The sequence below is a fragment of the Toxorhynchites rutilus genome, chromosome 3 (genome assembly GCF_029784135.1).
Source record: "Toxorhynchites rutilus septentrionalis strain SRP chromosome 3, ASM2978413v1, whole genome shotgun sequence".
Lineage (NCBI taxonomy): Eukaryota > Metazoa > Arthropoda > Insecta > Diptera > Culicidae > Toxorhynchites > Toxorhynchites rutilus.
This window is the reverse complement of record NC_073746.1, coordinates 169,057,187-169,073,234: the sequence shown is the minus strand read 5'-3', so window position 1 is coordinate 169,073,234 and position 16,048 is coordinate 169,057,187. Positions and strand designations below refer to the sequence as shown.

Genomic DNA, 16,048 nt, shown 5'->3' with positions numbered 1-16,048 from the left:
ATGCGTTGATTTTTCACGTTACAGCATGTCAAAAATCACTTAAAATTTCCAACTTCGCGCTCTGTTTTTTTTTCTTTTTTTTGTCGAGTGTAGTTTTAGGATGTGAATTTACCTAATTTTGTATACCTTTTTGTTTTTGAACACCTTTTTTATCCAATCTGTTTATTTTATTAGGCTCATTTAGGACTTCAGCTATAACAGAACAGAAATTATTCGTGTACTTTTTCATATCATCGATAAATTTGTTGTATATTACACAGTAGTCATTTAGGCGTAGGAGTATTTCTATCTAATCGGTACCATGTTTTAAATTACACAATGTCGCCTTTTTCGGCGAAAGAATATTTCAATCGTTCGAATGTTCACAGTTGGACCATACATAGCGTGACAGTTGATATGAGGCTTCCATTGTTGGGTTATTAATAGAACCAATGCAGCAGACCGTATGTTAATTGAGAAGCTGGGATCGCCATCACACGATGATTGTTGCTTGAACGTAGTAGCTAGAATGACCCATAAAGATCAATTGAGGGCCCTGAGTTATGAGCTCATGATCATCCGATTAGTAGCGGACCCCTTCTGGACACCTTCCCTCTAGCAGTTTTGGCTTTTGAATTTTGGACTCGGATAACTAGAAGGGCTGAAATCGTGTGCGCATTTGTTGTACAATATTATAAGTGTCGCTGACGAAATGCACTTAAACGTTAAACACTTCACCTACAACAACAAGTTTCACTCGTGGTGCACTCGCATATCACAGGGCGCTAGAACGCTCAGCAGAGTAGTGAAATTACTCGATGCGTAACCGAATTAAATCAAAGGTTAAGGGGTTGATCGGCAGCTGATTATTTTGAAGGATGAATGAAGAATACAGTATTCATATATCTACAGAAATGACAATTGGTATAAATTATTTTTATCGTATTGGTCATAGTCGGATGTTGATTCAAAGGATAAATTCTCTTGTTATAAATGTTTATTTTTCAAATAATTTTAAGCATTTTTCCTATTTATAGTCCTTATTCTCAAATATAATTTAGTAAGTCAAACATTTATCTCAGTGATACGATAGTGAATAGTAAAGCTTTATAAAATATTTTACTTGCAAGTAATGAACTTCTTGAACGAAGCAAAGTTTCCTCCAACTACGCGGAAGGCAATTACACACGTTACCATCATTACAACATACGAAGAGGTCAGCGTCACAGCAAAAAGATCCTGACTATTGAGCAGTGTCATACATGAAACGAACAGATGACTCATTACCACATAACCAATATGGTAGTAATTCTTCATATCACAAGCATTGAAAAAGATGACACTCCAAAATGTGTGCAACAGGATCATACAGAGAGACTGTGCCGCACTGATAACGATGAAAACACTAGACCCTGCCTTCAGTCCGACAGTTGCCGGTCCAACTGAATCCGCTAGGATGTTTACGAGAGAGAAGGCTCCACTGATGATACCAAATCCGAGACCAGAAACGTACGATAGAATGTGTTTGTAGTCAGATATTTGTGCGATTTCTGTTACTTCCTGCAACCCACGTTCAGTTTTCCGTAAGAGCTTATACATAAGATATCGGAATGATTCCTGCAAATGAAGGGTTACAATTGACTGAAGGACACTTTCAAATCTTATTTACAGCGTACCTGTATGAATACAGAGCATATCAGCCCAAACACAAGTTTATCACGCAGAGGAAACACCGCAAACCAAACAACTGACGAAAGCAGCAACGATACAAGCCAAAAGAAGGATGCTGCTATCAGTATAATAATCCGTATTGGATCGTGGGCGATGGTCAGCGCAAACATAGCTAGCGGCGGCCCGAAAGCCAGGAATGAACAGCCAAAGAATTCTACAACGGTCATCGTAAAATCGTCTTTTGTTGTCGCGAATATCCTTTTGTATCACACAACCAAAATCAATCTAATTTTTGCTTGGCTACAAATACTGCCTAAACAAATGAATCGATGATTAATTTCAACAATTTCCCGTCAAAACATTGTGTACACGATGAATCAAAACAACGAAGTATATGAATCAATTAATCCATCATGGTTAAGTTGCAAGCAAAGCGCCTTGGTTGCAAGCAAGGCGCTTATATCAATGTATAACAGGTGAAGCAACATCATCACTTCAATAAGGAGGGGATTACGGTTTGTGGAGCGGGGGTTGTTTGTTTTGTTATTGCTAGGATACGCTATTTTTGCCTTTTTACATGCGAGATCGTGGAAATGAGAATGAAATACTACAAAATCATCCCTTCTATTTCACATAAATTCGCAAAAGCCGAACAAAAGCCGTTTCACCTGGTACATATAGAGGCGCCTTGGTTGCAAGATAAAGCAGTCAAGGCGCCTAGAAGTATATTCTAAGGTGGGCCGTTTCGTCGCTAAGTTGGTTAGGGGAGCGGTATATGAAAACAGTACGGAAGAAAGCAGAAGGGGAATTATTTGCTTGAAGCGTGAAAGAGACAGACTGATCAGGAGCGAGCTTCGGCCCTAGCGTATTGTGTTTTGTTTACAAACAAAACACAGTAGACTTCCAAGATGGCTGGAGAGTGGTTTTAGCAAGTTGGCCCACCTTAGGATATACTTCTAGGCGCCTTGAAAGCAGTATGCATAGTTTATTTGTATTGGTAAACGAAAAAAATGGGTTATCAATAACTGAAGTGAAGTTTGAATAAAAAACGTTGAAATATTTTTAAACAACTCAAAACTGTATGCCATTTATAACCAAAGTACGAGGGTGGTCCGATAAGTACTTAGCCTCATCGCCCGATGGTGTCAGTATCGCAAGAGAGATTACTTATCATGTAGTTAATTCTCGTACTACTCGGCTACTGTCACAATTTCATTTTAGAAAAATGGAAAAAATAGAAATTGCACCATGAACTGCTGCTCTATCCATCGTATTCTCCAGATTTGGCCCCGTACGACTTTTTTTTCGTTTCCAAACTTGAGAAAGTCAATCGCCGGGCTGAAATTTGAGTCGAAAGAGGATGTCATCGCCGCCACGGAGGCCTACTTTGCAGACCTCGAGAAAACGTCTTTTTCAGACAGATTAGAGAAGTTGGAGCATCGATGGGTCAAGTGTATCGAACTAAAAGGAGACTTTGTTGAGAAATAAATTCCCGCTTTTCCAAAATTTTTGTTTTTTTTGTAGGCTGCCCTCGTACATACTAATGAAATCATAAAAAAACTTTTATAATTACTCTTACTTCTATACTTTTCCCCATCTCACACTCTAGCATTATGAGCCTGCAAATATAATTCCAGAATAGTTGAAATGTGGGGCCATAATTTGGTCTTGAACTTGATGTTCACAAATATGTCCAATCGGAGGTAGAAATGTCCTATTCAAAGTGTCGCATTACAGGTCTGTCCAATCAGCTAGATGTCGAATTAGATGTCTAATTGGACATACTGAGGCGTCACTCAGTGTCGCATTAGAGATGATTGTGACTTGTAATTAATTGGACATAACAGAAACACAACGCAATGTGAAAACAAGTTGAAACAGGAAGTCATTGAAAATCTAACAAATAACAAATGGAAAAGTGTGTAAAACGCATAATCTAGTAATATGTAATACACTCCTAAAAATTTATTGTTCTGTAGAAACATGCACGAAGGATGTTTACAAAAATGTACAATTAGATGATCAAATATCCATTTATTCGTGTCGCATTACAGATCTGTCCAATAAACTAGATGTTCAATTGAAGGTATCATTCCCAGCAAACATTAAATCGTATAATTTTGCACGTGCCAAGTCTTACAAGAAATCCGAATAAATCATAATCGCATATAATATCAATCAAAGTATGTATCGTGTATAAAGGGTGTGTCACATCAAATTGCATCACGGAAAAAACGCTGTAGAAATTTAATTTTTAGGAATTATATCTTCAGCTTTCGCTTATAATCAGATAAGAGTGTATAGATCACGTTGGCCATGCTTCACTGTCAATTTTTCGTAAATTTGGAAAAATGTCGTCGAACGAAAAAGAGCGTCGTGAATCAATCCTGTGCACTCTTTTCGAGAATCTGTAGTTGTCACATCGGGACATCGGTAAGATGCTCCGTCAGTGAAAAAGATCACAAGCGCGTAGTTAAGCAGTTTAGACGTGATCCAAGAAGTTCGGTCCGGGATGTCGCCAATAAGCTGAATTTGTCAAGTTCATTCGTCCAGCGGACCAAGCAGCGGGAGGGCCTGCGTACATACAAGGTTCAGAAGGCTCCTAACCGCGACGAAAGGCAAAACATGGTGGGGAAGACGCGAGCCCGGAAGCTGTACACCGAAATGCTGACGAAGCCGCATTGCCTGGTAATGGAAGACGAAACCTACGTCAAAGCGGACTTTCGTCAGCTGCCGGGCCTATTGTTCTTCTCCGCAGAGGACAAATTCAGCGTTCCGGAGGAGATTCGCAAGCAGAAACTATCCAAGTTTGCCAAAAAGTACATGGTGTGGCAAGCGATCTGCTCTTGCGGAAAGCGGAGCGCCCCCTTCGTGATGACCGGCACGGTAAACGGGCAGGTTTACCTTAAGGAGTGCCTACAGAAGCGCTTACTACCACTATTGAAGCAGCACGAGGGCACGACCATCTTCTGGCCGGAACTCGCTTCGTGCCACTATTCAAAGGACGTGTTGGAGTGGTACGAAGCCAACGGGGTCACCTTCGTGCCAAAGGAAATGAACCCGCCCAACGCGCCGGAGCTTCGCCCAATAGAGAAATATTGGGCGATTATGAAGCAGGCCCTCCGGAAGAACCCAAAAGTTGTCAAATCGGAGGCGGACTTCAAGAGAAAATGGATTTCTGTTAAAAAAAAACTACAACCTGACGTTGTACAGAACCTTATGGACGGGGTAAAGAGGAAGGTGCGAGCATACGGGCTTGGGCTCGAAGTATGAATAAAAAGAAAACGCCAAAAGTTGTTTAATAGTTTTTATTTTACTGTCTAAAATTTTCAAAAGGATCGGTCTACTGGGCGAATTTCTACAGCGTTTTTTCCGTGATGCAATTTGATGTGACACACCCTTTATTTGAAATCGCATAAAATGTAAAAACTCGATTTTATATACCATTATCAAATTAAGTCGCAATTCGGTATAATAAAGATCAATTTTATGATGTACATTGTCGTAAAATATATTTAATCCGCATCATATGCTTATATTACGCTGATGCAGTTTGTGTGTCGTATAAGCGTACAATTTAAATCGATTCAGTACTGCAGTAAATCGTGTTGCATGCTGAAGAAAATCATGAAACAGTAAATCATATTAAATCCTAATAAAGAACATATTACATCATATTGAAATGTCATTGAAATGCTGATGCACTCGAAAGTTTTAACCGCTGTTGAATTAAATTTCAGATAGCCGCGCGAGATAGCTGGTGGATGATAATCCAGACGACCGGAGTTCGAACCCACATCGGAGCAGTTTTCAACAAACATCAATCTGTGGCATTTTAAACATATTCCACTCCCAACACAAGTCAATCAAACAATTATTATTTCTACGAACATAAATACTCATATATAAAAATGGCGATTCGTGAGGTTGTAATAAACGTTTCACGAAAATATTTTGCACCATTTATTTTTTTCTATGTCTGTAATAAATCGTATATGAGTATGGCAAAAGTCGTATTTGGTGCTTTGACAATTCATGAATATATTCATATTAGATCGCAATTCAATTCCAACATAATCGCTATTATAGCCGGTCAAAGTTGCATATTCATCCAAACAAATTCGGTAAGCATTTGCCATGTATGTATATGGCCTCCACTTATGCATGCATATGCCAGTTAGACGCATTATATGCCAACCAAATTTTAGGGCATATGATGTTATATATACGCTTGTTATGCGATTTAATGTTTGCTTGGTTGGCATCATTGTATTCAGTGGGTTCTTGACATATAATTATACAGTCATTCGCGGACTGGGATTTCTTTTACACAGACAAGACCGTCGTTTCCAAATGCTCGTATAATACTAGTTTATTTCCATTCCTTTTACATTGGTGCACCCTGACTCAGAAGGCACAGCAGGGGAGATAACTGCTTGTGCTGGTTTTGCTTATCTCAGAATGTGTAGGCTAAGAGAGATAATAATGTTTACGAAGGAAACATTCTATGTAAAAGGCAATAAAAGTTTATATCTATCTATGCTATGTTTCTACTGTAATCTATCTTATCCTACAAGCCATGTGGTATAACTCCTCCGGGGTGAAAAAAGACGCGTGTCCTCAGGCGTTTTCGTTTGATGCATTTGAAGATGGTGGATTTCTAGTTCTTCTTTTTCGTGAAACTCTTGACAGTATAGTTGTTGATAGCTTTTTGTAATGTAGGAGAGCAAGGACAAGGATAGTAACAGTTATTATCGTTGAGAGTGATATTCCTCCTAGTAGGCTCCAGTTCCAAATTTCATTTTTGTATTGTTTCAGGTACACATGGTCAATCTTCTTTCTATTGGAGAGGGCTATGCTGTCTACTTCGTGCAAGTCATTTTCTTCTGGTTGTTGGTCGATGAGAAGGTTGTGCATTGCTCCTTGAACGACTGTGCTTTGGATGGTACTCTCTCTAGTTGTGAATGATTTGTTTTCGAATTGGATACTGCAGTTTGAGAATGTAATTAGAAAGTTTCCCGTAAGCGTGCGGTTATCCGGGCCGCAGTTCGAATTTAGAGATCCATTCTTCGCATTGTTGATGAGAATAAGATTGTCTGATATTGCCTGAATTTCTGTTTTGGTTGTTTGTTTTGTTTTGCATTGACTTTTTTTTCCAGCCAACATAGGATTTATACAGGTGTCGGTGTACCTGTTAAGGAACGAGCTTTGTTGTATGTACTCGTCTGGTTTAGATGTTGTGTAAACATTTTTTCCAAGCTTTATCACGAAGTCTGGGTGATTTGTAATAATTTTACCTCCTTGGTTCAGTGGGATTATGCGGATAACTGTCCCTTCTTCTTGTTCCAGTTGCGGAATACGAGTGATGTACAGAAGTGTATTCTCGCTGGTACCTATTTTCGGCTTAACTAATCTCAACGCTTCTTCAGGGAGATCAACAGTTACTCCTTGCTCTTCCAATACGGATTTAATTGTATTGATTTCGATTAGAGAAAGAATCTTGTTGCTTGCTAATGAAATTTTAGATAGCATTATGGCTTCTTGTATGTCTTCTAGGATCTTGTTGATGGTATCGATTTTGATTATTGTTCTTAGCGTCTCCAGTTCGTCAAAAATTATTCTGTTCTGGTTACCTTCAATTATTTCATTAATTGCATTTGTTAACAATTGAAGTCTCTTGCCTATCTGGTTGTTCACTTGATATTGTTTGTTATTGCTTTCAATTAGTTCGTTCATCGTTTGGTTGATGATACGTAAATCTACAGCATCAGGCGTTCCACCAATCCATTTCCAGACCGTTACAATTATTTCGATGCTCCGTTGACGGCGGGATCTCTGCGGCTTGATTTGCATTAAATTAGCGTATAATTCCTTAACTTTATGTTTAGCAATTTGAACAAAAGGATCATCCGACTTCTTATAGACTACTGTGGTTAAAAGATTGATAGTAGTTTCTATTTCCGTTATGTTAATAGGATGTATAATATTTATATTTCTTATTTGTAATTTACATTTTCCTATCTTTACTGTGAGAATTGGTTGATTACTCACATTGGTAATTTCTAGTTCTTGGCAGTAACAATTAATATTGATCAATGTTGTGAATATTATAAATGTTAAATACATTTTGTATGTGAAAATTATATGGTATTTGTATTGTTTCTTAACTTATAATTTTGATTATCCTTATTATTGTTTATATTTTATAATCGTGGTTGAGTTTCGTGTTTCTTCTGGGTTATGAAGTTCACGATTTTTTTTTTGCGTTGAGGGAAACTGAAAAAAAAAATGCATGAGTTTTTTTTTGTGAAACGCTAAAACGAGGTTAATTCTTTTTTCTGTTGATGATGGTGATTCTCCTGTTGAGTGGGGACCTGGAAAAGTAAGAATTCAATTTAGTTTCCTAATTCTTTTAATTTTGTTCTTATGTCTTTTAACGTTTTTTGGGATATTTATAGTTTTTCCAGTACTCTCTACACATTTTGTCGTCGTGAAACGTGGATCTAGTTTTTTCCTCGTGGTTTTCTTAATATGAATGTTCTGACCTTCGTTCACTGTTGGTGGTTCTTCTTTGGAGTCATTGTGTTTTGTCATTTTCTTTGAGGTTTTCTGGAGATTTTTCGTTACGTTCTTGAATAACCTTTGTGAGTGCTCAGCAATCATAGAAGGATCTGTAATATTTTGTTGATTGAAAATAACCTCGTTTGGGGTAAACGATGTGGCTTGATGTGAGGTGTTGTTATATAAAGAAGTTACAATTTGAATGATCTCTGGGGATTGAAGATCTTTAAATTTATGCTTGTTGGTATTAAATATTTCAATTATTGTACTGTGAGTTTTTTCTATTTGTCCATTTGATTCTGAGGATGATGCAAATTCTATATTTGTTCCAAAGTTGGTTAAAAAGTCTCTTAGTTGAATGCTAGTGAATGCGGCTTCGTGGTCGCAGATTATTCTTTTCGGAGGGCTAAATGTTCTAAAGTATTGTGATAAGGCGTTTCTAATGTCGAATAAATTACGTGAGTTTATTTGTATCAGTTGCAGATGTTTTGAGAAAGTGCAAATTAATGATAGGTAGTAGCGTTTGTCAATGCCGAAAATGTCCATATGTACTCTTTGGAATGGAGCGTTTTCAATTGGACGTGGTGATATTTTTATGTTATACGGTTTCCTTTCATATTTGTGTTGTGCACAAATTGGGCAGGAATAGACGAGACGACGAATTTTCTTCAGCATTCCAGGAAAAAAATAAGAACGCTTTATCTGGCTTTCGACTTCGGAAATGCCTCGATGGGCTCGCTCGTGTTCTTTTTTTACGATTTCGTCTTGTCTTCGTTCTGAGAGTATATCTTCGACCATGTTTTGCGTAATTACGAAATGACAATCCGAGTTGGAAAAATGTTCTTTGTATACTTCTTGGATTGTTTGAAATAGACATTCGGGAGCAAGGATAGCGCTTTGCTTCCCATTGGAACATTCTTTTAAAAAGTTAGTTATGTTTTCGTGATTATACTCAGTTGAGCATATAGTGGTTCTTTTGTAATTAGGAAATGTGTTTTCTGTTAAAATTGAATTGAAGCTAGACGTTCTGAATATTATTTGATTTCTGTAGTTGTTTATAGGTCTTTCAGTGAAATGCATATAGTGATCATCCGATGTTTGAGCTGAATGTACTGTATCAGCATGGGATGAAGGGGTGTTTTTTTCTAATGATATTGCGTCTAAAGTGTTTTTGTTTTCTACTTCGTTAATGTTGATTTCTACTGAGTGCGTCAGCGACGACGTTTGTTTTTCCAAAATGATATCTATCAGTTTTTCTTTTTCTAATTCCGATAAATGTTCAGTCCGAATAAGTTTTGAAATTGTAGCCTTGTCTAATGTTGTTTTAGAGTCCATTGGTATTGGTGACAATGTCTCAAAATATTCACGTTCAGCAACACTTTTCTAATGTTTTCTGTATTTGGTGGTTCACGATTTTCGGTTCGGACTAGAAAAGTAGTTCTAAAATTTTGAGCTTGATAAAGTCCAGGCTCAACAATAATTTCTTCTGTGAGTTTTGTTGATTTTCCTACGAATCAATCTCCATTTTTATCGCATGGTACAGTGGTTAGGTGGTTAAATTGTTCCAACTCGTTGGTAATATAATGTTTGGAAAATTTAATAATTTTGCCATTTATTTCTAATGTGCCGAATTTGTAATTAATTTTCCCATTGTATTTCGATAATGTTTTTGAGCCTATTAGTCCGTCAAAAAATGAGTGAAATTCAAGCTCATAAAATAAAAGGGGAGGCATTCCGTCTAATATTTGTGCTTTTACTTTGGAAGAAATAATACTATTATTTTTCACGCACTCTACTATGAGGGGTTTAATTTTGATTGAATTTTGCAGAATTCCGGGTCTTATTAAATTTGTATTTGCTCCCGAATCAATGAGAAATTTAAGATTTTTGTTCTCATGTTGTATTTTGAGATATGGTAAATAGTTGTGATCTATTTGTCCGGATCTGTCGCGGGGATTTCTAAAAAAATTTACATCGATGTTGTTATCGATGTCATCATCGTCTTCGCTATCCAGTAGCTCATGATTGTTAACTCTTTTATTTAAAGTTAATTTAGATCTAACTGAACCGATTTCCATTGGTTCAACTGTTGTTTCGGGTGCATCTGGTTTACGTCGCCTAAAGTCTTGTTTTGGTATGTTGTTAAATCTTGAATGTCCTTGATGTGAATGGCTGTTTTCTTGTCCCGATGAACGAGAAAATCCAGGTTCATTCTTTGGCTTAAAAAATGCAGTTTGTGCGGGTTGAGCTAAAGGCATATGAGTCAGATTTCTATTAGACTCATTCGACGTGAATTTGCATATGAACGCATATGCGTTTTCAATAGTTTTGGGTTCTGCTGCCTGTACATAGCCAAAATATGGTTTCTGTAGTCCACTGACGTACGCTGCTAGGCTGTATTCGTCGATGAAGTCATTTATTGCTTCCCAGTGGGCATTATACTTTGGATTTTGCTTCGCCAACGATTTTATACTACACACTAGTTGCTTCGTTCTTTGGTAATGTTTGTTCACATTACCGTCCATTTTGTTGTGCCATAACTGGCAATTATAAGTGGATAAATCCTGTTTGTCACCGAGCGCTGTTAATAATATGCTCTTAATTTCATTGAATGTGGTAGGGTTTCCGTTTGTGCAAAGAACGTCTTTGGCATGCCCTTCTATTTTGTTCGATACTGCTGTAAGGTAAATTTGAAAAATATCCGGAGAAACTAAGTTTTCGAATATTCTTAATGTTTTTTCTGCTGTTTCTAACCAGCTAATGCTTTTTATTGCCATTAAAGGATGGCAACATTTTTATTGGATCAGGGATCCGGAAGGGGTCACCTTGGGTAATTTCTCTCCGAATTGAGTCGTCGGGACGATTTACAGGCGCAGTGTTTATGGTATTCTCAGTTCCGTTTCCCAATTGAGAATCATATACTGCTTGTCTAGCCGTGATATTCTCAATTGCTTGCATCATACGTGCAAGTTGTTGAGTAATACCATGTAGTGGGTTAATCTCATTTGATTGAGGCTCCGTCATGTTGAGAGTCTCTACGTTTAAATTTAAATTTTCCACAGGAATATGCGAATATTCCTCCGACTCCGTACTCGTGTCGGATTCGTCGGAACTGGTATCGTTCTTTTTACTTTTAAGAAACGATCCTCTTGTTTGCTTCAAAACGTCTTTAAATTTGGGCATTAATTATCCCTTTTAGCACAAAGTTTCAAATTGAAATTGAAGAAAACCGTCTATCTTGTAGTGCGGTAATCTTACAGAGAGCTCGTGTCTATCTTGTAGTGCACTTATCTCACAGTGATGGATTTATTTGTAGTGGCGCGAAATTCTCTCTCTTAGAACGGATTTTCAGCGCACTAACAACTAATCATTAATCACTGGCTGGGTTTCTAATTTGATATCACTTATTTCACTTATAGTAAAAGAGAGACAAAAAAAAGAACTCACCCTTTTTTTTTACAATCGTGTCCTATGGTTCGCGGTGAACGATGCCGGTTTTCCGGATGCCTGCGAGCGGGGGGGTCCTCAACTCTGAACGGCGGATTTAATCCTTCGGCCGTAGATGCTTGCGCGGAACCACTTTTGATACGCTTTTTTTTAACGTATTACTTCCACTATTTAACACTCGCACGGTCACTTCACACGATTCCGGACGGCTGCGCCAATTATACAGTCATTCGCGGACTGGGATTTCTTTTACACAGACAAGACCGTCGTTTCCAAATGCTCGTATAATACTAGTTTATTTCCATTCCTTTTACATTGGTGCACCCTGACTCAGAAGGCACAGCAGGGGAGATAACTGCTTGTGCTGGTTTTGCTTATCTCAGAATGTGTAGGCTAAGAGAGATAATAATGTTTACGAAGGAAACATTCTATGTAAAAGGCAATAAAAGTTTATATCTATCTATGCTATGTTTCTACTGTAATCTATCTTATCCTACAAGCCATGTGGTATAACTATATGTGAAAAATTAACGGTCGACGCGACAGGATAATGTGCGATTCACATAGAACGTTACGGAAAAGAACGTCCACGTTCCGTCAACGTCTCTATCAATTCACACATCAAGTCTATGCTTGCAGCAGCACCGTCGCGTCAAATGTGAAACGAATGATTTATTTCATGTTATTTATAGTGCCGACACCTACAACAGTTTTAAATTGCAATGTCCTCTTCCGAATCAGCTTGCCTGAAATCAGTTCGAAATTTCAAAAAAAATCAATGAAAATCATTGAATTATAAAATCTTTAGTCCCGACCTGTATTCAACAATAATAATATATAGACTGTTTTTCTCAGCTAGTAGCGAATGATTTTCACTGAGAAATTTTTAACTGGGAGATATGTTGGCATAAAGAATATAACCAAAATCAAAACAAAAGCCGACGGCGCCAGTGGTTGTATGGTTAGCGTAACAGCCTCACAATCCGATCGGCCTGGGTTCAATCCCAGCTGGCGTCGTTGGGATTTTCTGAGGCGAAAAATCTCTGGTTACGTCTTCCTTCGGAGCGGAAGTAAAAGAAGTTGGCCCGGCTCATGAGTTGTTGAGTCTGATAGGTAGGAACAGGTGGAGTCGCCTCCCTGATGTCGGTGATTGGCACTAAAAGTGGCGGAAATAGGCCGACGAAAAATAAGCGAAGATAAAAAAAAAAAAAAAAAAAACAAAAGCCGAGACACAAAGTCCAGACAAAAACCCATCGAGCCGTCCGTCTCCGTCAATTAAGTGCGCTACACATACAACGTCCCGTCACCGTCCCGTCAACTATTCTCTTGGACTTATTTTGCCGACGTCAGTGCTACCGGTGATGGTGTATGTGAATGCTACCATATGATTTTCATGGGAGAATATTTGACATTTCATTCCTTTACGTTGACTTCACGATAACGGGACGGTGCATGTGTAGCGCACCTTATTCTTTTCTACAAATCCTGCCGGTCGTTTTCGTTGAACGTATGCTGACGGGTCGTTACGTTGCCGTTGACATACACATGTGAATGTTTTCATAAGAAATGCATGGTAGAATAACTGACGTAACCTGACGTGACGGAACGTGGACATGACGTGAATGTTGTATGTGAATCACACTTAATACTTATCGTCATAGTCCTGGCAGAATCAGCTGCCAGGATTCATATTCTCAAGCTGGAGAGAATACAATATCGTTGTTTGCGTATAGCAATGGGGTGTTTGCATTCGACACATACGATGAGTCTCGAAGTTTTGGCAGGAGTACCCCCGCTTACTCTTCGGTTCACAGAATTATCCTACAGATTTCTCATCCGTTGCAAGATCATGAAACCATTGGTGATTGATAACTTCGAAAATCTACTCCAACTGACTCCTCAGTCAAGTTTCATGTCTTTATACCATGAGTACCTTACCCACGACGTGCACCCTTCACCAGGCATCTCCAACCAAGTTTGCTTCCCATAAATCTGCAATTCCTCTGTCACTTTTAATCTGTCCATGCGACAAAGAATCCATGGAATCCCAGATCACCTACGCTCCGATTCTATTCCGCCGATATTTTCGGCAGAATATGGGAAAGTTAGATCTGATAAAATGTTCTTTACTGACGGTTCATTCATAAACGGATCCACTGGCTTCGGCATCTTCAATGAAAATGCCAGTGCCTCTTTCAAACTCAAAGATCCTTGTTCCGTGTATGTCGCAGAACTGGGTGCGATATATTACGCATTAGGGATCATTGAAACATTGCCCATCGACCACTATTTTATTTTTTCAGACAGTGTCAGCTCAATAGAGGCAATCCGCTCAATGAAAGTTGATAAATGCTCATCTTATTTCCTAACAAGAATAAGACAACTATTGAGTATTTTGGTCGAAAAATTATTCAAGATTACCTTAGCATGGGTTCCCTCTCATTGTTCGATTCCGGGGAATGGGCGCTTTAGAAGGCACACATTTTGAAAGGCAAATTGCTTATAATGAATTTTTCCACATTCCTCGTCAGTATACGCTCGTAAGTTGGCAGCGCATGTGGAGTGGTGATGAGTTCGGTCGTTGGTTCCACACGATTATTCCTAAGGTCTCGACGAGTGCATGGTTCAAGGGATTGAATGTAGGTCGTGATTTCATTCGCGTGATATCTCGGCTTATGTCCAATCACTACAACCTAAACGCGCATCTCTATCGCATTGGGCTCGCAGCAAACAATCTTTGTGGTTGTGGCGATGGCTACCACGACATCGAGCATGTTGTCTGGTCGTGTATCCGGTTCCATGCTGCTCGCTCTCAGCTCTCTAGAGCACTGAGAGCACAAGGCAGACAATCGGATATCCCTGTCCGGGATATCTTAGGTAGCCGTGATCCTGATCTTCTGCTTCATCTATACTTGTTCCTCAGAAATGCCGATGTCAACGTTTAATGATGTTTCCTTCGTTGTGTCCCTGTTTCATATCCCTCCTATCCAAACGATAAACTTTTACTTAGTCGCGGCAATACATACACACACTCTTTACAGATACACGGGCCAAAGGTTGTGCAGTCCACTGATCATTCAACAAGAGCCGAAGGTTGTACCGCTCATGACAACTCTACACGAGCTGATGATTGTACCGGCTAGTGACCATTCTATCCTGGATTCCTCGAGTCGAGAAAGACGCACCACGCTAGATATGGGGTACAGACTAGGGGGGCGTTGCTGATTAATGGTCAGCTGCATCCCAATAGGAAGTATCCCGTGTACATACCAATTATGAGAACACTTGTAATACTAACCTCGAGCCAACCGCGAGTAATCGGTTACATATTACTAACATAGTTGTAAGCAAACATTGTCGAAATATTGAACTCCCGGCTCCGTTAGGCTGACGCCATATGAGATTTAATAAAAATATATATTTTGGATAAAAAAAATAGACTTTATTTGCTTGTATCAACTGTGCGGCACCCGCCATGTTCAAAAGAGCGATCCGCATTGACGGAATTGAGCTTCGTTTACTAGTTTAGGGGACCGTCAAAGAATAGCTGATTTTTAATCGGAATGAACGTTTTCAAAATTAAAATTATGAATGAGCTTTTTTATATCAAATTAGTATTCTATTCAAATCAGAAACATTGTTGTTTGCGGGTGGTTGGAAAGTCTTGAAACTGTATAGCTATATGGTTGAATGAAAGTCAGAAATACGTGTTTCAAGTAATTAAATAACATGATGAAAATTTTCATTCAAATTTTAAAATTAAAAAACCGGCTTCGTGTTCTCTGATCTGATAGAGATTACACTAACGAGAGCTAACGAGAGCTAATTTGAAGTCTCCACCAGACGTCGAGACCATGCCACCGTCATCGCGAATTAAGTGCGCTACACATACAACGTCCCATCACCGTGAAGTCAACGTAAAGGAATGAAATGTCAAATATTCTCCCATGGAAATCGTATGGTAACATTCACATACACCATCACCGGCAACTTTGACGGCGGCAAAATGATGTGCGCTACACATACAACGTCCCGTCATCGTGAAGTAAACGTAAAGGAATGAAATGTTAAATATCCTTCCATGGAAATCGTATGGTAGCATTCACATACACCATACCGGTAACTTTGACGTCGGCAAAAAAAGTCCAAGAGAATAGTTGACGGGACGGTGACGGTGACGCTGTATGTGTAGCGCACTTAAGTCCAAGAGAATAGTTGACGGCACGGTGCCGGTGACGCTGCATGTGTAGCGCACTTTACCAATTTACCACCATTTGACATATCGTGATGTCGATGATGAACTTTTACAGCAGAGGGATAGTCAGATATCCGGTGACGGTAGGTAGAGTGAGATAGTGATAATCATGCTGGCTTGTATTAAAGAGGCTTA

At 38.8% G+C, this 16,048-nt stretch overlaps 1 protein-coding gene across 1 annotated transcript; it reads right to left on the bottom strand.

Annotated features, from left to right (window-relative positions):
• Positions 1-965: 965 nt before the first annotated feature.
• On the bottom strand, positions 966-2,041 carry LOC129779332 (gamma-secretase subunit Aph-1). Its single transcript, XM_055786752.1, has 2 exons — positions 1,656-2,041; positions 966-1,596 (listed from the first exon to the last, which is right to left on the bottom strand). The coding sequence occupies exons 1-2, from the start codon at positions 1,875-1,877 to the stop codon at positions 1,099-1,101; spliced, it is 720 nt and encodes a 239-aa protein (XP_055642727.1). The 5' UTR covers positions 1,878-2,041; the 3' UTR covers positions 966-1,098.
• Between the last annotated feature and the right edge of the window lie 14,007 nt (positions 2,042-16,048).